The sequence below is a fragment of the Hydra vulgaris genome, chromosome 03 (assembly GCF_038396675.1).
Source record: "Hydra vulgaris chromosome 03, alternate assembly HydraT2T_AEP".
Classification (NCBI taxonomy): domain Eukaryota; kingdom Metazoa; phylum Cnidaria; class Hydrozoa; order Anthoathecata; family Hydridae; genus Hydra; species Hydra vulgaris.
In genome coordinates this window covers 55,167,649-55,195,000 of record NC_088922.1, presented here as the reverse complement: position 1 = coordinate 55,195,000, position 27,352 = coordinate 55,167,649, and the positions used below count along the sequence as shown (strand labels likewise).

The following is a 27,352-nucleotide window of genomic DNA, read 5'->3' as shown; positions in this document are numbered from 1 at the left end:
TGATTCACTTGTAGCTCAAACGAAGTGATTGTTGTGATTCTCAGATAAAACAAGATAAAAGTTAAGCAATAAGCAACTAAAGTTAAACAATAAGCAACTAAAGTTAAGCAATAAGCAACTTTAAAGGATAGCTAAAGATTAAAGCTGAAATATTTTTAATAACAAAGACAATTTTTGTTATTTTCCGAGTGTTTAATCGCAAATAAAGTCAAAAGTTAGGAAAACAAAATGCATAAACTACAAATGTGTCTACCAAGAATAAAAAGGGGTGGTAGATTAGTAGTTATTTAGAGATGTATTTTCAATGAAAGTATAGGTTCAATCAACGTCTATAAACAGTACAATGAGCCAATAATATTACAAGAAAACACTACCAACATGTTTAAAGTCATCAGTATCAAAATTTTACAGTAGGTCTAAAAGCTATTTCTTTCAAAAGAAATTTGTTTTTGATTAAAATACTCAATAAAGGAGTAATTCAAAACCAAACAAAAAATCCCTGGTGTGCTTGATAATAAGAAATAAGCTTGATTGAGAATATATGGACTTGAATGGACAGGAAAATGGTTGATGTGAAAATGGCAAGCACTGATCATTAAAATAATTTTTTCAAAGCATTTGAAATCTTTCATAAAAGAACTATGCATTAAACTAATATATATATATATATATATATATATATATATATATATATATATATATATATATATATATATATATATATTGAATATATATATATATATATATATTCAATATATATATATTGAATATATATTCAATATATATATATATATATATATATATATATATATATATATATATATATATATATATATATATATATATATATATATATATATATATATATATATTGAATTCTAAATATCTTTAATCAAAGTTAGTATATAAAAAAAAAGTTAAAAAAAAGCTGCTCATAAGTTTAGCACACCTGGATTTAAGTTTGCTTTAATAGCAAGATCAATAAGGGATGTGTCCACCTTTGTTCTTTATGCATAGTTCACATCTTCTTTTAATCGAATAAAAAAGTTTTTGACAATAATCAGTTGATAAGTTGTCGAACAACTTTTCAAACTTTTCCTAAGATGTTCAGCTGATGCTACGGTAGCTTTAGTGAGTTTGCGATCCAGTACAGTCCATACATTTTCGATTGGATTAAGGTTAGGTGATCTAGCTTGCGACTAAAGTACCTTAATGTTGTCTTCTTGAAATCAAATAGTCACCATTTTTGCCTTGTGACAAGGAGCATTGTCTTGTTGAAACTGCCACTCTGATTTTTTGCTAAAAAAGATGACTCTAGTTGAGATTAAATGATTTTCTAGCTTTTTGATATATTCATGTTGATCCATACAACCATCATATAAGTAGCAAAGACCTGGGCCATCATAAGTGATGCAACCCCATATGTGTACCGAACCTCCACCACATTGTAGTTGCGGCACAATGAAGCGACTATGAAATATCTCATTTCATAGTCGCTTATCAGTTTTCGATCAATCAACCTTCTATTTACAGTTTGTCTTGAGATATGATTTTTTAGAGCTTAGTTCACTCTTTGTGCAATCTCTTTAGCTGAGTATTTAGGGTTTCTTTTTGCAATTCTATAGATACTATTATCATTGGTGATATTTGTTCTTCTTGATCGTCCAGATCGGTTTTTGTTTGCAGTAGTACCAGTTTTTTCAAATTTCTGAATTGTTCTGAGTACAAAACAAGATACAGACTTAAGAGTTCAAGCAATTTCAGAACTGTTGAAACCACCAAGATGTAGTCCTACAATACGCTGTTTTATTTCAGAGCTAATTGATTTTTTTCCCATGTTATTGGTCAAATTATGGACAAAATTTAAGCAAAAAATACCAAGTTTATTTCAAATGATAACAAAATTTCTATATTTATGAATAGAAAGTTTTTTAAATTATTGATGTTTTTGCTTTTGTTATTTTATTGTTTAATACTGTTTTTAAATAATTATTATTTTTTTTTATTAACGGAAGTTTTTTAAAAACAATACTTTTCAAAAAACAGGTTGTTTTTTTTTTTTAATTTTTAAAAAAAACAGCTTTTAACAGCTGTTTTTACTGTTTTTCATTATTTTTTGAATTTTAAAAATAAAAAATGTTTTGAAATTTATCTCATTTTATTATATCACTAATATAAGTAAATAGCTTTTAATAAAAACATCTTTATTTCTTATAATAAAATTTCAAAAGCACAAACGCTTTAAGTGATTTGTTGGTGAGACAAGATCTTATTTTGGTGCACAAATTATTGCATACCAAAAATTTACACTCAACATTGATTAATGTTGGCTTGATGCAAAGTAATGCATTATATAATTATTGTAGATCTTCTGTTTATTTACAGGTGTTCATGAAAAGTATATCTAATTTGAGCCACTTAGAGTTTAATCATCCAAATTGCACTAACAGTTCTTGTTTTAAAGTAGCATATTTAATTCATCTTGTAGCAAAATATTTTCAACTTCAATAATACTGGTTGACTCAAGAGCTACTTGTTTAAATCAATGACTCCAAAGACATCAGGTTAGATTTCCTGCAAAAGGTAGCATGGCTTTTAATGGAATGAATTTTTGAGCCTTAGTTATAACTTTGTAATGTTCTCATTCATTTGTTCATCTACACAAATTTTCAAATTTTCTATGAGCTTATTACTTATTTCACTGCTCAAATCAGAAAGTTTATTGAACATGAACTATAAAAACTTTTTCAGCACTCAATTGCATTTTTGCAACTTAAATTATAAACAGCTAATTTAACAGGCTCCAACAACCTTGAGAAGTACATATAGAGCAGAAAAATCTAATATTTCAATTTCGTCCAACACCTTATTTATGTTAAAGTTTCTTGAATTACTGTTATTTTTTTTTTGTTTAGATTGGTGGCTCATTCATAGTTGAAATAGAACTCCATTGACCTTTAACATTAAGATGAAGCTCTTTGACAAATTTGTGCTTTACCTTGCTCTATTGACAAATTTGTGTTTCACCTTGCTAAGAAAATCCATGTTGAAACCAACTAAAGCTTGTTCCATTGCCTCAATTAAATTGAAAGTAGAACATGAGCCAAGTAAACGCACAAAACCAGTTTTCAATGTTTTCTTATCACTACTATGAGGTTCAAATCAAAAAAATCATCTTCCTATTATAGTAGAATAGTCATCAATGCTGTATTTTATTTCATCATTGTGTTCCTCATTTTATTGTAACCATTATGAAAAAAACTTCATTAAATCACATTCTGTTGTTGGAAGCTTGTTTCATTACATCACATTCTGTTGTTGGAAGCTTGTATCCATCTCAAGATATTTTTTGCTTTATTTAACTATTTTTAGTAATTACTCTTATTAATATTCCATCTGTTGCAAGGTCTATAACAACTTCTGTAAGACTTTATTGATATAGAAAATCTTTTATTGTCTTCATTTTCTAGCTTTTCTTTGAATGATGTATTTTGAGCAGTTTTATTGACATTAATGCCATGCATCTTGAAATGATTCTTCGAGGCTAAAAAACAGATGTTCTATTGTTACTGTTAAACAGTTTTAAAAAACCCTAATGGGAGTGTAAATACAAATACAAATGATTGACTTCAGTAGGTAGAACATGCCGGGGTCTTGGGAAGCTGCAGTGGTCTGAGACACAAATCAAGGAGTGGGGGTAAGTGATTAGAGTTGTCTGGAGTCACAAAGTTAAATAATTGAGTTAAAGATTGAAAAAGAAAAAAATTGTGAGATTTTAGTGCCAGCAAGGTCAGTGGTACAAAGGTCAAGTTACCAACAACGACAATATTGGTTGATGTATAAAGAGAAAGGGCAGGGTCAATTTTATCAGTAATAACATCTAAAAGAGTGTAGTGTTGGAAAGAATGAGAATGATAAATAAATAAATAAATGATTATAGGAAACTGCAGTAAAAATGAGGTACTTTTAGTAAAAGCCATTCTTGAGTAACAAAAATTATAAAAATAAATACAAATTTACTTGAAAATAAAAGAATACAACATTGACTGCATCGTAACAAAGCAAAAAACTTTTTAATTTATTGAACTTTTAAAAAAAGTACATAAATACTTCATTTTGTTCCATGCTTGGGGCAAAATGGAATATTTATGTAATAATAAATAATGTAGACTTATAATATTATGGCCAGTTATAGCCATAGCCTAAATCCTATAACAATTTATAGGCAAAATATAATTTATAGCAAGTCATAAGTCTAAAGTCTAAAATAATATGCTAGTAGTAGTACTAGCAAGTAGGTCAATATATATATATATATATATATATATATATATATATATATATATATATATATATATATATATATACATACTTTTTTATATAGTATATATATATATATATACTATATAAAAAAGCTACTATAATATTATGGTTCTATTCGTCCATTCAATTGAATAAATTTAGAATTAAGCTAGAAGAACTATACATGTATAATTACGTGGTTTAAAAAAAATTTCAAAGTCTGGGCAAAATGTGGAAGAAATCCATTTTGCCTCATTGAAATTACCTCATTTTACCCCATTGTTATGTGACACATTAAAATGCATTATAATCGAAACTAAGTTGATTTTATTATTAAATTATTATTTAATCTATTATTTTATTTGTCGAAAGTATAATATTATTCAGATGCAATAGAAACTTTCAAAGCTTTTATTATTAAGTTCCAGTTTCTTAAGTAGTAAACAAAAAAATTAACAATAATGATGCATGAAAAGTGGATTATAGATCAAGATGGCGTTGTCTTGTATGTTGCCAAGCATGTGACAAAGCTTTAAAAGCAAATGAAAGGATAATATCCATCAACAATGATATCTAAAATAAAAATAACTGAAGTATAATTAGTCTCACAAAGAGCAAGTAGATTTAATAAATTTTGCAAGAGGTAAAATTCAATGAATAAAAAGTCACAAAAGAATTTAAAGACCATGAAAACTTGACTCAATCATAGGTTATGAATGGAATTTGCAATAAGCTATATGGTTGCCTTGATCCTGCTAATCAACCCAAAGATTCTACAAAAAAATCTTTATGTTACTTAAAGATTCTTTTGTAGCCTTATCAATGCACACCAAAACTGGGACACAATCAATGCTCAACATGACACCGTTAATACACTGATGCTTTAAACCTGTTGATAGAATCAGCCTCTCTCAGCGCTACAACAGGTTTTAAAAAGCTTAAATACCAGCCAGCCTCAAAACCATTATAATAAATTTTAGAGCTGTACCCTCATTAGAGGATTATAGAAACAGCTACATAATTACTAAAAAGGAAGTGCATAAAAAAACTCATGAATAGAACCAAAAAGATCTGGCATTTATCATCCTAGGCAGGAAACAATTCAACACATGCTTACATCTATACCAAACTATTAGCTGGTCATCATACACTTTCTGCGCTCCTATGAAAACTTTGCTTAGGAGACATTTTACAAAACAGTAACCAGTTGCAGTTAACATCTGTCCAAGATAAATATTTTCACCACGGCACCATCTTTAGCCTTTACTCAACCAGGAGTTTTATAGCATAGGATATTTCAGAGTTGTTTGCTAGGTAAAGTCAGAGTTGACTTTACCTAGCAATGAGTTGTATAAGGCAACAGGACATGTGCCAGATTTTATTTGATTACATATTGTCAGTGGTAGAATGATCATAATGATCCTAATTTTGACCTGACTAGATTACTGGAACATATTATGGGAATAAATTACTTCAACAAATTACTGGAATGTATTATTAAAATAAATTACTGGAACATATTACTAGAACATATTATAGGAGCAAATTACTCCAACAAATAACTGGAACATTATATTGAAACAAATTACCACACATATTACTAGAACTAATTATGAGAACTAATTATGGGAATAAATTACTCCAACAAATTACTAGAACATATTATTGAAATAAATTATTGAATATATTAATGAAAGATATTATGGGAACAAATTACAATGACAAATTACTGGAACAAATTACTTTAAATTATTAATTACTATAATACACTATTATATAATAATATATAAAAGTAATAAAACACCAACAAAGTCTTCATAAATTTTATTTAATTTTAATTAGTGTTGATTTTTTATTATATACAATTGCTCGATTACCGGTTATATTATACTGTCTTAGTTGATTTTTGGTTATAAATAAATTAAAAATAAACATTTATAACTAAACTTAAGTTTAAATTTATAAAATAAAATTCATTTTAAGAAAATAAACATAGCTTACCTTTAAATAAATAGGCATGGATAAAGATAAATATGTAATGCCACTATTTTTCTAAACCAAAATATATTTCAAAAACGTAATATACAATAGTATATTATGTAAATAATATAAACAAATTAGTTTAGCATTAAATCAACAATTATTTTATGAATTATAACAATTATATTATGAAAACACAATGTTAAAGTTGTATAAAAAATATAAATGCCATAAAAGTACATTTTCAGTAGAACAGGCTATAGGTATAATCAATGCATTTGGCTTGCAACCTAAAAAAAATTCTTTATATCTTACAAATTATATTTTAATTTTTTCTAACCAAATGCTTCCAGAAAGATTCAGCAATAAAATACAAAAAGTATATATAAAATTGTGCAAAAAAAAAAAAAAGAAAAAAAAAAAAATATTTTTAAAATAATTGACTAATCATTCACCAAAAAATTAAATTACAATTAGCTCATAATTATCAGTAAAGAAAAACAAAAAAACTTTTTTGAATGTATTTTTTATTGTCTGTTATATTTTTTAGCATTTTTTTGTTAACATTACTTGTTATTATACCACAAGTATTTAAATATTTTTTTATCTGATGATGACAGGGTTGTTTTGATTTAATTCGATTGATTTAAATTGATTGATTTAAATCGATTAATTTAAATCGATTGATTTAAATCAGTTGATTTAAATCAGACGAATAAAAATCATGATTTAAATTTAGTTTTTTGATTTTAATTATTTTTAATGATTATTTATTGATTAATCAAATTAAAGTAAATTGCACTAAATATAACTACTGCATAAACTAGTATTAGTTATAATAGTCAGATAATACATAATAATTATATAGTAGTCATATAAATCATTAAATTTTTAAATTTATTATAAGATTTTTATCCATATAAGCAAATCTTTTTTTTTTATGTTTTAACTTATTGACTAATTACATTAATTTTTGTTTTTGTTACTATTTATATAATAAATATAATTCTTTTATATAAGAGTATATTCAAATTTTTTTTAAATTACAGTATTCATTTATAATTGGTTGTTATTTTTTAGTTGAAAATAAAAATAGTATAACTAGAAATAAAAATGTCTGGTGCCGGTAGAAAAAGAGATGCAGTTTGGACATGGTTTGAAGAAATACCTGCAAAGTTTGGAAAAATATAACCCTCCTAATAGAATCGATATTGGTGAAAAACTACTAGATACTGTTCACAAGAACAGTTTAACTAGATGTTCCGATTTGCTACATGATCAGTCTGTAACCATGAGATGGGAACATTGCTCCACCCATATTGATGGGTGGAGCAATGTTCATAATGAACCAATAGTTTGTGCAACAGTAACAACAATGAATTCAGATATCTTGAATGGCCAACAATGAATTCAGATATCATGAATGGCCAGAGGTATCATTTGTATCTTGCAAATACAACTGATACCTCTAGCCATTCACATACGTCTGACTATTTGGTTGATATTGCTGTTAATTCTATCAACAAATGTGAAAAACAATTTGGTTGTAAAGCTCGCAGTGTAGTTACTGATAATGCAGTAAATGTGTTGAAAATGAGACAACAATTGGAGACTCAAGATGATGTTAATTTTATTACATATGGATATTCATATTCTCAATCTATTGGCCCAAGATTTGGCAATTCCAAATTTCAAGGAGCAGATTGTTCAAGTTGTTAAATATTTTAGAAACAACCATTTTAAGTTGTTTGAAATGGTGCTGCTTCTACTTTAAAGTTGTTAACTTTAAAGTAGAAGCAGCACCATTTCAAAAGTTTATGTTCCATGATAACTATTGTTCAAACTATTAAGTCATGTGATTGGTGGAAATCTCATAATGATCGTGAGAATCAGGAATTACTGAAAGGTGTTAAACAGTTACTTACTGCTGCTGCTTCATCTGCAGGAGTTGAAAAAATATATTCATCATTTGGTCTTGTGCATTCAAACATTAGAAATAGACTTGGAATTGAGAAAGCAGCCAAATTGGTTTTCCTATTCAAACTATTTAATCAAAAGCATTAGAATCAATGAGTTTAATTGATTGAATCTTTGAAAACACTATGTGATTAAAAGTTTATTTTTCCAAAATGTAATTTAAATAATTTAAATAAAAAAAATCTGATTTAAATCGAAAAAATTGATTTTTTTCAAAAAAATCGTGATTTTCATCAACCCTGTCTGATGATTGTTATTTCATTTCACTGTGTTTTTATTTAAACAAAAAAAACAAAAAAATTATAAAACCTTTTATCCTAATTTCATTCAGCAGTAAATTTGATATACTTAATTGACAGGCAGAATTTGGCAAAATAACGCATTTTTCAGCCTCATGAAGCGACCCTAATTTCTTAAAAAAAAAATGTTTAAGTTTTTTTTTTTTGTAACAAAATATTAAATAATATATAGTTATAAGATAAAAAAGATGTAAACAACAGATTTAAATTCTTATCCATTAGATTTATAGTTTTCCTTTTACAACTAGTTTACCCACTTTTTTAGGGAATCACACTCTAAAACTCTCAATGCTCTCCTCATTGCCTTTATGAAAAAAAATACCTCTAAACCTGATGTTCCTTATACAGTCTATAAGTAATCAACCATATCACATAATTCATCTTTAATACTAGTGGTAATACTTGGCATTTAGGTGACACTAGTAACTAACAAATTTTCTTACACAAAAAGATATGTAATCGAAATTCTAAGGTCAAAAATAAATTTTAGACTGTAAAAAAAAAAAATAACTAAAAAACTTTTTAAATATAAATATGTAATAGCAGTTATTTAAAAACCTTCTTAAACCTTTATCTCAAGGAAAATATTTTTTTTTAATGTAATTCACCACCCCAAGGCTGAGGAAGAGGTGAATTACATTTAAAACACTACAGTCAAGGAGGCAACTTTTTTTTTAATTAATTTTTATTTATTTTGTGGTTACAACCCTCTCTAGAATTGTTAACACTGAAACATGAACAACAAGGAGAAACAAGTTGAGCATGGTACTACAAGGAATGTGATGGGGATTGAACTCTGAATTTTTTGCTTGTGAAAAACTCTACCACTACCGCATTTGATTAAAGCCAAAACTGTTGCAGAAATTTCAGATATTTTGTAAACACAACTTGATTACCCTTAAAAAAATAATTTTAATTTAATGATAAATTAACAAGATTATAAGTCATCAAATACCTGGCCTTTTAATCTAACAGAATAAAAATCTGTTTTCTTGTAAAATTTAAAAAATTTTGTCTATTTTAAAATCTTTGAATTTAAAGTAAAGGATAAAAATTGCCCAAATGATAAAAAAACTTTTAAAACCTAATTGATGTAAAACTTAAATCTTTTAATCACTGATCCAAAAAGATCTGACCAAACAACTTTTATAGTGAAAAAATATTTTTCTACTGTACAGTGTATGGATTCAAAAAACAACTTACGTGAACATAAAAGAAAAAAGAAATCTCAGCCTAAAACATGTTTTAGTACTTTGTATGGGCTTTAGTTTTAGAAACAAGAGACTCAAATTTTTTTTTTAATTTTGTTTTTTTTCTTTGTTTCTTTGAAAAAACCAAATAGAGAGAAAATCCCTATTTTTGCATGATAACATATATATGTGTATATGTATATATATATATATATATATATATATATATATATATATATATATATATATATATATATATATATATATATATATATATATATATATATATATATATATATAGAGAGAGAGAGAGAGAGAGAGAGAGAGAGAGAGAGAGAGAGAGAGAGAGTGAGTGTGAGAGAGAGAGAGAGAGAGAGAGTGAGAGTGAGTAAAAGTACCACAAACCGGAAAGTGCGCAAAAGCAGCCACTTATTGAAAAAATTTTTAATTTTTAGTGTGTGGAAAATTATAAAATTTCAAACAAAATTATTAAAATTATTGCTTGAATAAGATATTTAAGTTCAAACAAAATCTAACCCTAAAAATCAAACTTTTTTTTGGAAATTAGGTTCTTAGCTTGTAAGATTTAAAAAGGCAATTTAAAAACAAAGGAAGCTATTTTGTTGGAAATTTTCTGCTACAGGAATACGTACTGCAAAAACACCAAAAAAAGCACATCTCAATAACTTTTTTATTATTTGCTTTTGAGAAAAACTGTTTTGAATGTGTTTAGAGTTGCTTAAAGTTCTTCCCAGCTAGTTTGATTAATTTTTAAGAAATAGTTTTGTTATTGTTAACTGAACTTTTGTTGTTTTTTGTATGTGTATCCCAAAAGCCGCATTCAATTTATCGATTGTATCTCTGCAGCTAGTGAACCTATGAAGCTGAAATTTGGCGTGTCCTAATATTATTTGATCTGCTTTAAATAAAACCAGTTACTGCTAACTTAATCTTGGAGAAAATACCCGATGCACCACAAAAACCACAAGATAGGTATACCTAAAAACAACATTGTTGTTTTTAAAATAACATTTTATAGGCTATACATGTGTTCTCACTTTTGATTATATTTGATTCTATGTAACCTCTTGATTCTAAAGATGTCATTGCAGTGTTTTAAACAAAGTTTGCATGGTGTTTTTAACGTATTAAAAATCAATAACATTTTTAGAACATAATAATTGCAAGAACTTATTAAAACTTATTTGTGTTTAAACCTAGAACAAAATCTAAATTTTTACTTGAAAGTTGTTTTTTAGTATTTAGATATGTTCTGTATGCGACTAATGTACTCTAAAATATTTAACGATAATTTTTCTAATCAAATAGAGTTAGAAAAAAATAACATAGATATAGCATAAGAAGGAAGCCAAAAGAAAGAAAGAAGAAACTAAAGAAAGATTTATTAATTGTAAAGTTGAATGTTTTTGCAAACAAAGGAAATGTCAAGCTTTTGGCCTAAAGCAATGTCCTAATTGACTTGATGTTCTCTGTTCAATTTGCAGCAAAGTGAGTTGCAGAGTTGATGGTGTTAAACCGGTTATGCTTTTACCACGCAAATCAGCACTTCTCCACATCTAAACGACTGATATATGACCATTATAAAGAATGCAACGACAATCAATAATCTTTTTTTGAATTAAAATAATCAGTTAAAGTACTATTTTATTTATCTATGTTATCTTAACATTGTTGTAGTAACCTATTGTTATAATAATTTGATAAAGTCTGCAGCCATTTTAGATGTCTGCGTTATTATTGCTGTGTTCAAATATTGTTTTTAAGAAAAATATATATTATTTTCTTTAAAAAAAAATCAAATACAATGGTAATTTATTGTTGTTTTTTATTTTAAAACATAGTCTATAAAGTGAATTCTATAAAATGTACCCCAAAAACAACAATAATACTTCCTTTCTTTATGAGGGTGTTATAAAGATTTATAACTACTTAAGAGAAAAAAACTTTTTTCAGTATCTAGTTATAATCCATAGGTAATAGAAAAACTATATTTTGCTAATTATTCTCTGATACGGCTTCTAGGCTCCTACAAAACAATAAAAACTACACACTTTTATAATTGAAATTTTTACTCTAAAAATTTCAATTATAAAAAAACACTAAAGCTGCTTTAATTTATAGGCTGACATATTAGCTATCATAATATATCAAGTTTTTTGAATCCTGAATCTTTTTCAACATGCTAGGTCACTTAAGCCAACATTGTGGTTTTTTCAGTATTTTTTTGTTGTTAAATTTTTTGGTTGTTTTTGCGGTACATATACCTGTAAAAAATAAAATTTTAAAAATAAAAATAGTTTAAAATTTTTAAAAATTTTAGATTTAAAATTTTCAAAATCTTACTCCGTTAAAAAGTTATGACAAAAACAAGATTGTCTTTAGTTTACACATTAAACCAGACACAATAACCCCCCTCCTCCCCATAATCAATTAAAATTTAATAGGTTAATCTGTTTATTATTTTTTCAGTCTAATTGAATTTTTTTATTATGTTAAAATTAATTTATTTTTTCACACTGAATTTTTTTCATTTGGGTTTTTAAAGTTTTCACACTTTCGTGTTGATTAATTTGGTACTTTTGCACTTATACTTTTGAAGTTAAAGTGCAAAAATACACAAAGTAACCACAAAAGTGCATTGTTTTTTCAATTTCAATAATCTCTATAAATCTGTAACTGAATTGAATTTACTAAACAAAAAATGGCAAAAAATAAAACAAGTGGAAGCCTTACACTGAGGAGATAATAAAAAGCACATTGGATAAGATTGAAAATGACAAGTTGAGCTTAAGAGCTGCAGCTCAATTCTAATGCATACCAAAATCAACGTTATCCGATGGAAAATTAAATAAGACTTTAGTGGTTGGTAGTGGCAATTCAACAAAATTAAGCCCTTTTATCAAGTTAACTTTGGTTCACCTTCTTCAGATACTAGGCAATTGGGGCTGTGGTGGACGATTAGATTAAGTTTAAAGTTTAATGAGAGACTATTTAATTAGAAATGATGAAACAAGTTTGTTCAAAAATGGAATGCCTGGTTGCAAATGGTACAAAGAGTTTATGAGTTGATAGCACTCTGAATTAAGCAAAAGAACAGCTATAAACATCGCATTTTTGAGAGCAGGGTCATGCACACCAGAAATTATTACCTGTTATTTTGATGCAAAAAAACATTTTGATTTAGCAAAATTAGGTTTTAATAAAACCATGCATTTGTGGAATTGTTTGTCACCATGAAACTGGTTTCAATGGTGACAAAAACGATATGAAAGTAATTACCAGAAGAGGTGCAAAGCGTCCACTTGTACTAACTGGAAATAACGAAAAAATAAACTACACTGTTCTTAATTGTGTTAATGCTGATAGATTCCTTCTACTGCCTTTTGTTGTTTACAAATCAAAGAATTGACTCTATGATGATTAGGTTAAAAGAAGCCCACTACACAAATATTACAAAAGATCATCTGGTTGGATGGAAAGTAACTAATTTTTGTGATGGCTCAATGAAATGTTTATTAGTTAATTTCAAAAAATTGGTGGAAAACATATTTTACTTTTGGATGGCCACAGCACACATGTGTCATTAAGCGCAGCATTAAAGTGTAAAGAAAATAATATAACATTAATTTGCATACCTGACCATTTATCTAAAATTCTGCAGCCTCTTGATGTTGGTGTATTTTGTTATGTCAAAAATGTTTGGCGTGATATTTTAAGAAAATTTTATGCTGTAAGTGGTTTTAGCAATTTGTCCAAAAAAATTTCTTAACTCTTCTTGCACAGTTGTATAGAAGCAACACTCGTACTCAAACTATAGCTGGCTTTTGAAAACACTGGGCTCTTCCCATAAAATCAAGACAACAATGACAAATCAAAATTACAAATTTATCAAACTTTTAATAATACCTTAATAACATCATCAGCAATTACAAAATTACCACGCAGTCTAAGTTCTTTGCCTCAAACTGCTCAACAGACACAAAACTTAATTCCGCCTGCATGTCCAATTTCAATTCCAACTTTAAATTTAACTTCTCAAGAAGAATTAGCAACTCGTGTAAAAATCAGTCTTGAAAGAACTCTTATGAAGCAATTTCAATTCCAAAATGATTACAAGCATTCTGCAAAAAAAGCCAGAAATGTCAGAACAGTGGCTGGTCAAGCATTTACAGAAGAAGCATGGTTAAACCAGTTAAGAAAAGAAAAAGACACAAAGCTATTAACACAAACATATGTTGAAATTGTTGCAGCAGAAGTAGAAACTTGTGCCAAGAAAGCCAAAAAAAAGTACAAAATGTGCAAAAAGTGCCTAAAGTTTTTTGAAAATGAAAAGCCAGAGATGCAAGTTTTATGGAAATCTTGTTTAAAAATCAAGTTGCAGTTTGTGGCTTTGTGAACCTTGTTTCCCAAAAAGATATATAAAAGGCAAAGAATTTTTTTGCACGAAAAGTTGCAGAACCTAGCTTATAAATTTTTTATTTTTATTTCAAGCTCAAGTTTGCTCATGTTCTTTTATTTATTTTTTTCTATTTTTATTATTATCATGTGTATATTTTAACATTAAAAATAAAAATATTGAATTTATCAATTTATCTATGTTTTTAAAGCGGACAAAAAGAAAGATAAACTTGTCAATGCTGAATTTAAATATATATCATGAAAAAATTTGCATCCAAGTTCTTTGTGTGGCAAAAAATTGGCAATTTGTGGTATAAAGCTCTCTTGTTTCATCGCGAAAGACTTTAATGGCTAATCTCTACACTAAAGAATGCATTCAAGCAAGACTAATAATTATAATTTATAAATGACAAAACTATATATTATAACTTTGTCATTTATAAAAAGGAAGAACGACAATGTCTCTTTTGGCCTGATCTAATTGCTTCTTACTATTCTAATAAGGTTCTCCTATGGTGCAAAGATAGTAATGAATTCTAAATAACTGGAACTAGAAACTATTCCTAAAGATGCAAATTTTTCCAACGAAGAGCGCAAGATTAAAGACCTTTAGGCAATAATTAAAGAATTCATGGTAAGAGATTTTATAACTTTTTAATTATAAGATCTAATGCATTAACCAATTTAAAAATTTATTCTCTTGCAAAGCGAACCATCAAGCTCTTCCAACCCATCAAGCCCAATAAGTGTTTAGCTTAGAAAAGGAGGAGGTAAATAGTTTCCTGTTTACCTCCTCCTTTTCTAACAGTTTCCTGTTAAAAGATCAAGAAGCTTAGAAATCAGATACCTGTTACTAAAATATAAAGGATTGAGTTCACAAGATGAAGGTTGTTAATAATAGTAAAGAGCGTGGCATCATTCTTACCCAAAAATACAATGAACCCTGATGAATAAACTCAATAAAACTCACAATTCATATATCATTATAAAATATGTTATTAAAATATATTGTTATCTTCATTCTGATTTTAACAATACAGAGTTTTTTTTTTCTCTAAAGTATAGAAGAAAAAAAGGTTCACTGAAACAATTTTAAATAATCTATGAAATTTCTTTTTTTTTAATGTCAGAATGCTTAATACTAAAATTTTTATAATAACACAAATTCTAAAATAACAAGCAATGTGTGTATATATATATATGTATATATATATATATATATATATATATATATATATATATATATATATATATATATATATATATATATATATATATATATATATATATGTATATATATATATAGGCACGAAAATAAATACCTCTTAAAAAATTATAAAAACAAATGACCAAATTAAACTATCCCCATTCCAAAGAAAATTATTTCATAATTACTTTCTGTAACTTCCCGTTAACAAAAAAATATAGTAATTAAAAAATTTTTATAATAATTTATAACTTCCTGTAAAATATTTTTTTCTATAAATTGAATTTTTTTTGAGATTTAGTAACTCTTCCTGATGATCCAGCAATGGTGAAACTTCAAGTCGAAGATAAAAGTTAGATAAGTGTTTTTTACTAATTTATATATATATATATATATATATATATATATATATATATATATATATATATATATATATATATATATATATTTGTATGTATGTATGTAAACTAGTTACCATAATAACATCTGAAGGTTCTTTCATAAAAACAAAGCCAATTTTTTCCATAAAGTATCTAATAATTTTAATAAAAACTTTTGAAATCAGAAACAAAAAAATCACAAATTTTTATTTTTAAATGGAAGATATTTCATCTGATGAAATATCTTCCATATTCATATTTTGGATGAGGTTCAAGATGAGAAAACTTATAAATAAAAACTAATTAAGTTAAAAAATATTCGAGAAACTTTAATGAGTTTATTAGTAAATAAATAAATGCAAAAAAAAATAAATGTAATAAATAAAAATTAGTAAATAAGTAAATGATAAATAAATAACTAGATTAAAAGTGTAAAATATCTTTATTTTTTTTTTATTATAATGCAACTGTAAACACTATAAAATTGACTTGACCTAAATTTAGTATTTTTTTAGAACATCATAGCAATAAATACATACCGCAAAAATACACAATATTGTATTGCTTTTTACTGAGATCAAAGTAAGCAGGAATATAATCGTTCAGGTAAATAAGAAAATGTTAGTGCAAAATACAAACTTTTCTTGTCTGACTCCAAAACTTCGCGCAAAAAAGTTAGTTTTCGCATTGTCTAACTTTAAAATGAAGTGAACAAAATTTAAAAAAACTTAATTTACCATCAATTTAAAATGCTTTAATTTTTTATAGAAAAATTGTAATAATATTATTTATAAAATTGTTAATAAAAATAGCAACAGTATCAGCAATAACATAATATTATTAATAAAAACTTCAAAATAATAACAAAAACTACAAATTCAATTCATAATACAAAGAATAACTACTATTAGAACTTATAGTAAAAATGACATATATGTCACATATGATGAAAATGACATATATGTCACATATGATAAAAAAGACATGTCACATATGATGAAAACGACATATATGTCACAGGTATTGAGCAAAATAACGGCTAGACAAAGTGTTAAAAGACAAATATATGAAACTAGAAACACAATATTCACAATATTCTAAAAGAAAAGAGAATATTCTAAAAGAAAAGAGAATATTCTAAAAGAAAAGAGAATATTCTAAAAGAAAAGAGAATATTCTAAAAGAAAAGAGAATATTCTAAAAGAAAAGAGAATATTCTAAAAGAAAAGAGAATATTCTAAAAGAAAAGAGAATATTCTAAAAGAAAAGAGAATATTCTAAAAGAAAAGAGAATATTCTAAAAGAAAAGAGAATATTCTAAAAGAAAAGAGAATATTCTAAAAGAAAAGAGAATATTCTAAAAGAAAAGAGAATATTCTAAAAGAAAAGAGAATATTCTAAAAGAAAAGAGAATATTCTAAAAGAAAAGAGAATATTCTAAAAGAAAAGAGAATATTCTAAAAGAAAAGAGAATATTCTAAAAGAAAAGAGAATATTCTAAAAGAAAAGAGAATATTCTAAAAGAAAAGAGAATATTCTAAAAGAAAAGAGAATATTCTAAAAGAAAAGAGAATATTCTAAAAGAAAAGAGAATATTCTAAAAGAAAAGAGAATATTCTAAAAGAAAAGAGAATATTCTAAAAGAAAAGAGAATATTCTAAAAGAAAAGAGAATATTCTAAAAGAAAAGAGAATATTCTAAAAGAAAAGAGAATATTCTAAAAGAAAAGAGAATATTCTAAAAGAAAAGAGAATATTCTAAAAGAAAAGAGAATATTCTAAAAGAAAAGAGAATATTCTAAAAGAAAAGAGAATATTCTAAAAGAAAAGAGAATATTCTAAAAGAAAAGAGAATATTCTAAAAGAAAAGAGAATATTCTAAAAGAAAAGAGAATATTCTAAAAGAAAAGAGAATATTCTAAAAGAAAAGAGAATATTCTAAAAGAAAAGAGAATATTCTAAAAGAAAAGAGAATATTCTAAAAGAAAAGAGAATATTCTAAAAGAAAAGAGAATATTCTAAAAGAAAAGAGAATATTCTAAAAGAAAAGAGAATATTCTAAAAGAAAAGAGAATATTCTAAAAGAAAAGAGAATATTCTAAAAGAAAAGAGAATATTCTAAAAGAAAAGAGAATATTCTAAAAGAAAAGAGAATATTCTAAAAGAAAAGAGAATATTCTTAAAGAATAAGAAAATAACAAAAAGAGTTCTTAACTATTCCAGAAATTGACTAGTGGAAGTTAATAATGATGAATTAGATATAACAAATAAATTCATTTGATGTAACAAATCAGTTCATTAGGTGTAACAAATCAGTTCATTTGATGCAATAAATCAGTTTATTAGATGTAACAAATCAATTCATTAGATGTAACAAACCAGTTCATTAGATGTCACAAATCACTTTATTAGATGCAACAAATCAGTTCATTTGATGTAACAAATCAATTCATTAGACATAACAAAACAGTTCATTAGGTGTAAAAAGTTGATGCTATCTTAGTTATTGATAATTCAGCAAATAAAAGTTTAATTTAAATTTAAACGTTGAAATAAAAGTATATGCAAAATCATTGTTTACAATACTTTTAAATAATTTTTACTTTAAATTAAGTCACATGTTCAAGATTTACTAAAAAGGATTTTGTCGCTCATTAAACTTTTTTTTTTTGTAGTGTATTTCTCCAAGGCCTAGAGGGCCACTGTAGTCAAAGATAACACTTTTTTCGTTTTTAATTTTGGTCATAACCAAAATTAAAGAAGATTGGAATAGATTAATTATAAGATTAATTAAAGATTGGAAGAAAGAGTTAAAATATTATCTCTCAACTCCTAAACTCCAAAACACGAACCTTAACAAGCAAGGCCACTTTGCAGAAAAACAAGCTGAGCACAAAACTACCAGGAATATGGTGGGGATCAAACTTGGGATAAAACTTCTTGCTTACAAAGGAAGCACTCTACCACTACACCACTTTTATATATTAAAAAATATATGAGTTGTATAAAATAAATATAAATTATATAAATTTATACAATTGATATTTACTACTAAAACCATATATGAATATTCAATGTATATTCATATATCGTTTTCCTTCAAATTCTAAAATAATGTCAATTGTGTGTGCTCACACTTTCATGCATAATTTGTTTTTGTTTTTGTTAACATCTTTGCTTCAAACAAGGCTGCAAGCAACAACTATTAGAGTTGGAAGTTACTGGAAGAGAAAAGATGAAGATTGTAGAGCAAGATAACAATTGACAGACAACTTTAAAGACTGGAAATTATATGAATGAGGAAAGCAAGATGGAGAAAGCAAATTCCAAAGAACTGATATTTGAGGAAAAAAAACTAGACGAATAAGAGTTTTTTGGGCACTTATTAAACAGTCACAGAAAAAGGATGAGACTTAATTGAATGACGAATAACACAAGAATGAACTTTAGTAGATGGCACAAGAGACACTAGCTCTTTAGAACAATGCCCATTATAGTATTTATAGAAAAGAGAAAAACAAGCAACATTATGACAATGTGATAATGGTTGGAGGTTGGCTGCAAGAGCAGGTCCAACTATGTTTACAACACAATTTTTTGCACCTTCTCTAAAAGAGAAAGGGCATCATTAGAAGATCCACCCCAGATATGGCAACAGTATTCCATACAATACCGGATTTGAGATTTATAGAGATAAAAGAATTTGGAGTAATAAAGTGTCGAGCTCGATAAAGAGATGCAACTGCAGCAGATGCTAAGTTTGCAATGGATTTGATATAAGGTTTCCAAGAAAAATTGGAAGAAAAATTAACCCTAGAAGATAAAGGATAGATGACTCATCGAGTACATTACTGTTCATAAATATAGGAAGATCAAAATTGTGAAAACGATTGGCTGAAAATAACTGAGTTTTATCTGAATTAAGGTTCACCAGCCAATGTGAGCCCCATGCTGTGGCAGAAGTAAGATCCTTTTCATGCTCAGATGCTCCCTCCAAGCAATCAGAGAGTGTTGGTTTCTAATCATGACAAGAACAAATGGTAGTATAAAAGCGAACAATGCTACCTTAGATGTGAGAATATCTGTAAGATTGTTAATGTAAATTAAAAAGAGTATAGGGCCAAGGATTGAATCTTGAGGAACCCCTGATGTTAAAGAATAAGAAGAAGAATGCTGTCTATCGAGGACAAATTTTATTCTACCATTGGTAAGAAAGGATCCAATAATCTTAAAGATGTTACCCGATACATCGTAAGAAGAAAGCTTATGGCTTTCTTCTTACGATGTATCTGGTAATACCTTTAAGATTATTAAAGACCAGCATGCCAAATTTTATCAAAAGCTTTAAAAATGTCAAGAGCGATAGCTTTAACTTCTGCACCTTTATCTAATGCCCCATAAAACCTATCGGTTATTACTGTTAACAAATTTGTAGTAGAATGTTATAGTCTGCAAGACTATAACATTCTACTACAAATTTGTTAACAGTTGTTGTTCGGACCACTAGCTATAGAAGAGTCTAAGCAGGAAACCACTTTAGATACAAAAGCTGGAGTGTTACAAATGTCAAGCAATGGATCAACCTGTTTGTCGGCTATATCAGATAGAACGCAACTAGTGGAATCAAGAGATGATATTGATGAAAAGTTTTTAGCAAACAATTCAGCTTTGTCTTTAGGTGAGGTGACAAAGTCTGAACCATAAAAGAGAGGTGGATTAACAGATTTGCCCTTATTATTGGTACAATTAAAGATTCTCCAGAAGTCACGAGAGCCTAGTTTTTGTGATAAAACACAAGATTTCATGACCTGAGAATAGCGGGCTTTGGCGTTAGACAAAACCTTTTTACAATGGTTTCTAGCAGTAAAAAAAGACATCTGTTTTCTGGAGAATTGTTTTGCTGATAGATATGGAAGTAATGGTTTTGATTGGAAATTGCAGCAGCACAATGTGAGGAACACCATGGAGAAGAGTAAGACCTGGAAAGAGCTTGACTTGGAATTGTCGAGAGGAAATAAAAGATTCCGTGCCAGTCTGAATCCATGAAGTTATGTAAGAAGCACATTTTTCGACAGGAAGACAAAAGATTTCTACCCAAGGGCCATCACAAAGAAAATCACAAAGAAAACAACAATATAGGCTGATGGATAAAGTGAGAGGGGTTGGTCAAAATGATCAAAAATAATATCAAAAAGAGTGCAGTCTTGAGATGAAGGAGAGCGATATAAAACAAAGAAAATGTGAAGTGATGCTAAATGAAAGCACATAAAAGAATAGTCTATGGATTTGAACCTAGTTTCCCGACAAATGGGTAAATTCTTACGAATATAAATGCCCAGGCCAAGCATGTGACTATTGGAGTCTTTATAAACTAAAGGAAGATAACCATCAACACTAAGATCACAAGATGAGACGGCTGAACAAATTAGTCTCACAAAGAGCAAGTAGGTCTAGCGAACTTTGCAAGAGATAAGACTCAAAAGAAGAAAAGTTACTTCGAAGACCACGAATATTAGTGAATCATTGGTTTAGAGAATTTGGCGATGAAAGTGATTTTTTGTGTTTTATAGTTTTTGGTACATTATTCATTTTTAAATTTGTTAAAGAACTCAACTCAAAGCATCGACAGTACTCAGTACATTGTTTAATAGCCCAAGCAATTCCCTCATTACTATTAATAAACCCTAAGCCTTAACAAATGGCTCCAAATGTGGCCTTAACAATGCACACCAAAAGTAGAAACAGGTACACCACCCATGCGCAACATGGTACTGTTAATACTTTGTTGGTAGCTCTGTCTGAAAGCTGCCACAGAGTTCGAGAAACCTGACTACTTGCCGGCCTCAGAACCATAAAACTGAGTTTTAGAGCTGTGCCCTCATTAGGAGATAATAGAATGAGTTGCCTAGTCATAAAAACAGAGACACAAGCAAAACACATGCATTGAGTCAAGAGGATCCAGCATTCAACATCCTAAACTGAAAACAATGTATTAAAAATACATCTGAGCCAGCCTAATAGATAAAGAAGAGGTGCGAGGCTGGTCAACAGATAGAATCTGTTTACCCTTTAAATGTGTACTAAAGTAAAAAAAATAGAAATGAGTAAAACATCTTATATAAGGAAGAGAAAATTTCCTAAAGAAATTATTTCATTTTTCAAAATATATTTCTAATATCTTTGCACAACCTTCATATTGATATAACTTTTGATCATTTTAATGTTTAAGTAACATGCTCATGACAAATTTTACAAAAAGTTTAATCTATTGTTTAAAAAACAAAACAACAATAAAGCCTATTGAAACATTAATTTAACTAATGATTAAATATTTTCAAGGTGACATTTTAAATTATACTAATGTAGCGAAACAGGATTTTAGCAGTAATATCAGTATTTATTATTATTTATTACAATATTACTTGTTGGAATAATTTAATTTTTTTCAAAAAATAATTTTATCTAAACTGAAAAGCAAAATCATAAGCAAACAAAATTAAAATACTTTTTGAAAAAAATTAAAAAAACAAATTTAAAGAATATTATAAATTCTAATTATAATTTACTCTTTATAAAAATTATATAATTATTTATCATACATGTTTATTTCATCTACTGGGAACATGTTGTAGATATGCAAACAAATATGGTGCAATATGTCATACTGTTCAAATAATTATTTTAGATACTTTTTAATTTTACATTGTTAATTCATCAGAAATTGTCATTTGACATGCTTGCACCTAATGCAGTCGATTTTGGCTGACATTTTTATCATTCATTTACACACTTATTTATCTTATTATTAATTAGACACTTATCTATCATTACAACTTTTTTTACCAATTTAAGTTATTGATATGATTTTCTTTGGGTACAGACATATTTGGGTACAGGTATATTAATAATAAATAAAAAATAAAGCTTTTTTTAAGTTAAAAAAACTAGACATTGATAAATGCGTAATCATAAAAAACACATTAGTTGATCAAGGATGTGAGCTTGCACAATCAGATGTTGCTTTGCATTTGATATCAGACATCTGATACCTGATATCAGATATCTGATACCTGATATCAGATGTCTGATACCCTAATCTGACACAAAAATCATAAAAATAAGAAATAGAAAATATTACCTTAGTAAAAAAGATGAAACAAGTTTTTCTAAAACAGAAATTACACTACAGTACACATGAGACATTTAGAAAATATATTTATAAATTTAAATATTTAAAAGGAATAAAGTCTAAAGAAACCAATAGAACAATAAAACAAAAAATATATATGTATAAAAAAATTTTGTAGTAATTTTTCCATACCATTTATAAACACAGCAGGTATCTAAACATAACATTAACATCATTTACTATTCCAATTATGAAAATAATACAATTAAAATATTGAAATTAGTTTTGAAAAATGTAAAAGGGAACCAAGGAATCATTAGGAAAAAAACACAACATTAGAAAAACACAACATTAGAAACCATAAAGAAAATGAAATTATGTTTAATTCTTTTATAATAACAACAAAAGTGTGTAAATAATTTCTTCATTTAATTAAATCTCAATTTGATTACTTCACTTTTTTATCTCAGCTTCAATTGTAAAAAACTACAACTATAACTATTGCATTTTTTATCAACACATTGCATTGCAATATATCAACACATTGCATTGCAATATATCAACACATTGCATTGCAATATATCAACACATTGCATTGCAATCTGATGTAAGATTCTAAAACTAAACTTTTAAAAATTATATATGACCAATCAATCTCTTTGCCACAATCCTGTTATCTCCAAGAATATAAACTGATGAAAGCTACAGGTACCAGGTATTACATACAGGTACCAGGTATTACATACAGGTACCAGGTATTACATACAGGTACCAGGTATTACATACAAGCACCAGGTAATTGCACTTATATTGTTGTTTTTCAGATTGCATTTGTAAGTCGGAAACTCAAAAATATTTGGAAACCAATTCAATATAAAAATTCCAAGCATTCTACACTTAGTGCCAAAAGTAAAATACAATAGTTAAAGTAGTACAAAATTTTCAAAAATATAAATATAAATACAAAACATAAATATTTAACAAATGTATTTACTATTATTTTAACTTTCATTTCATTTTAATTATTAGCAATTCTGTTCATTTAAGTTTTATTAAAAATTAATAAATTTTAAAGTGCTTTAAGGCGTCTTATATTAAATAAAAGAGATAAATATGGTAAACTTAATGATTAAAATATATATATATATACAACCTAAAATATTTGTGTACAGTAAATAAGTTACATTTACTGTATATCTTTTTAAACATTAAAGACATTTAAGTTTAAAAATATCTAAAACTTAATAAAACTTTTATTACGTATTTGTAATAGTTATTTTTACTATTATTATTACGTATTTGTAATAGTTATTTTTACTATTATTATTACGTATTTGTAATAGTTATTTTTACTATTATTATTACGTATTTGTAATAGTTATTTTTACTATTATTATTACGTATTTGTAATAGTTATTTTTACTATTATTATTACGTATTTGTAATAGTTATTTTTACTATTATTAAAGTGGAAAAGAATATGAAACTTTATGAAATTTGTTTTGACTTTTTGTTTTCTTAACGTAAAATAAAATAGCTGCAGGTCAAAAGTTTATCAATTTAAAGATTAAATTTGTGTGCTTACTAATTGTTATTAAGAAATTTTTACTTTTGTTCATTTATTATTAAAAACGGTAAAAAAAAAAACTCCTAATTGCCAACAAGCAAAAGTTAACTTTACTCTGAATGAATATTTTAAAATCATTCTATTTTTTGAAAAAAAAAATTTTTTCATATATTCAATTATCTTTGAATAGAGTTTTGTCATAAGTTTTAATTCATTTTTTAAAATCTAATGTTTGGTTAGTAACCAAATGACAGTTTTAAACATTAAATGAGTCAAGACATGTAATTACTTTTAATCTGTTTTATTATCCTGAAAAAAATGAACTTGCTAAAATAAACAAAATTTAGTTATTTTCTTTTGCATTTTAAACAAAAACATTTTTTTCATACTTTTAACTAAAAAAAACAAACAACAAATAATAAATTTTTTTGGGCGCTTTTTTTTGGGTGTCCATACTGCTTTAGCAGTACCATAACAGGTCTGGGTTCTTTTAATTGTTATTTTCTTTTAAACATTTCATTTACTTTTTGTTTTACTTTTTAATTATAACTTTATGTTTCTCAACACAGCGGTCTTGTTTGTCAAGGTTCGTGTTTCGGAGTTATAGAGTTGAGAGAGGGTTATAACCACAAATAAGTAGCCTCCTCATCTGTAGTGGCCTTCACGGCCATGAGGAGGTGAATTAACAAAAAAAAAAAAATGTATATCAAAAAATTAAAAAGTTAAACTTATTTAAATTAACAATATAAATGAATTTTTATTGAACATACCTCACCAAGAATTGCTGCAATATAAATATAAACATAAATAGTATGTATCAAAGAACAACCATCATGAATGAATATAAGAGGATGTCTATTCTAAATTTAAAAAAAAAAGGCTTATTAACATTCTGAAAGTATAATAAAAAAGCAATAAACATTGAGTTTTATGTACAGTAATATACCCAAAATAACTGTTTTAATTAAAAGTTTTAAAATATACCGTGCAGTCTGAACTTCATAAACCAGTTAAATTATAATATTTCATTGAACTAATTTTTGATTTTAGTTAACAAAAACTAATATTATAATACTTTGAAACAATGCTAATTTATTGATATTTGGATTTCAAGATAATTTCAAAGTTAGAGTAAACATTGGATTTATTTACACAGTTGAAAAAAAAAATATTTGTAGATTTTGTTTAAATACATTGTTGAATTTGTAGATCTGGTATTAAATTTAAAAGTAGAAGATCATTCTTGTGTAAACTAAGTGTAGTTGGATGGTTTAATTTGTTTAAGATGTGTTTGAGTGTGCTGAGGCATACAACATCAAGTTTATTAATTAGAAGGATACCATGAGAGTTATTGATCATGTAGATCAATCACCAGCTGCATAAGCACATTAAGCAAATAATTTTAAGCTGATTGTCATTTTGCTATATATGCTCTCATAGCCAATAGGTACCAATTTGATGTGTTTGAGTTGTTCATTGACATTAGAAAAGTTGAAGAGGGGCAACTCTGGGAGTGGGGAGAAAATATTGACAAGTCTTCTTTTCAGCTAAAATACGGAAATGAGTTTAAATTTGAACTTAATTGAGAAAAAGCAGTTACAAGCACTAAATGCAGTTGAATGTGTGAAAAATTCAAAAATTAGAAACCAAATATTGATGAGTTTTATATAACTTTAAACCACTGTTGTATTAATGGAATTGATTTACTTTATACTAGCGATGCAAAATCTACTCCATCTGCAGTGAAATACTACAAAAATATATGAAAAGGTTACACTACAAGAATATTTGAAAGGGTCTTACTAGAAGAATAGTAGTCAAAAAATCTTATAAAAATTCCATATCTGAAAGTATCAATAATAAAGAAAGTGCAATAAAGACAATAGCATCCAGTAATAATACAAGGATTAGATTTTCAATTAAAAAATAAAAAAACATGATAAACAAACAAGCAGATAATGAAGCTTTAACAAATGAAAAAACTCTAACAATAATTTGCCTCTGAAAAAAAAAATTAAAAAAACTTCAGAAGTGAAGTAAAAAGTAAAACTTTTTTAAATAACAAAACATGATGAAAAACTTTCGACTTAATGGAACACAAATAATTATATAAGTTGTAAACTAAAGATAAATATTTTAACAAATTACAACATTTAAAAAAAATATAAGTACTTGGTATATTATTGATAACAAAATTAGAATTAAAAAAATTTCAAATAATATCAAATACTTTGTTAATTTTTTGAAGGAGCAGTCTATCTTTTGATTGGAAAAAGACAGGTGAATTGGTATTTTTAAACAACTGATAAAACCAACGCTCAGTGATTCTAAAACAAAATATGATAACAGCATTAGACTAAAGAGTGACTCAGAAACTAAAACCATCCCTTTCCCCACCCCACATAAATTTGAAAAACTATTTTTATTAAATTTAATTAAAAAACTAATTACACAAGATGATGGAGTTAATTAACTTATCTAGTAATAATATTTATGTTTCTCACAAAAATGTTATAACACTGTTTTAGCAAATTATGTTGGACTTATTGATTTGGAATATTTGTTATTCATATGCCAATGGTACATTATTTACAAAAATACAAATTACAGTTACCATGGAAATCTCTGAAGATCTGCTACCACTACCACAGTATCATTATTACTACAGCTATCACCACAGCATTACGAAAAAAAAAATCCAACTAAAAAAATTACTGCAATTCCTGTTCTGTGTCACTCTCTACATTAGACCTAATATCTAAATTCACTCTCTACAGTAGACATATATAATCAAAAACAATACCATGTTAAAACAACGGTTGCCAGCATTAAAGAAACAATGAAAAAAGGATAAATTTTATAAAATAATATTTTTTAAATAAAACATTTTTTTTTAAAGAAAA

General features: G+C 26.7%; 1 protein-coding gene across 2 annotated transcripts in view; it reads right to left on the bottom strand.

The window, feature by feature from the left end:
* The window catches only part of LOC136078275 (uncharacterized), a 123,954-nt gene that overhangs the window by 33,543 nt on the left and 63,059 nt on the right, over positions 1 to 27,352 (bottom strand). For both annotated transcript variants that reach the window (XM_065793725.1, XM_065793724.1), the window contains exons 5-12: positions 26,680 to 26,776; positions 25,220 to 25,309; positions 23,075 to 23,096; positions 22,892 to 22,919; positions 15,850 to 15,907; positions 8,569 to 8,671; positions 6,523 to 6,572; positions 6,304 to 6,354 (exon numbers count right to left, since the gene is read on the bottom strand). In XM_065793725.1, the coding sequence (XP_065649797.1) occupies positions 6,304 to 6,354; positions 6,523 to 6,572; positions 8,569 to 8,671; positions 15,850 to 15,907; positions 22,892 to 22,919; positions 23,075 to 23,096; positions 25,220 to 25,309; positions 26,680 to 26,776 (499 nt within the window). The remainder of the gene's footprint in view (positions 1 to 6,303; positions 6,355 to 6,522; positions 6,573 to 8,568; positions 8,672 to 15,849; positions 15,908 to 22,891; positions 22,920 to 23,074; positions 23,097 to 25,219; positions 25,310 to 26,679; positions 26,777 to 27,352) is intronic.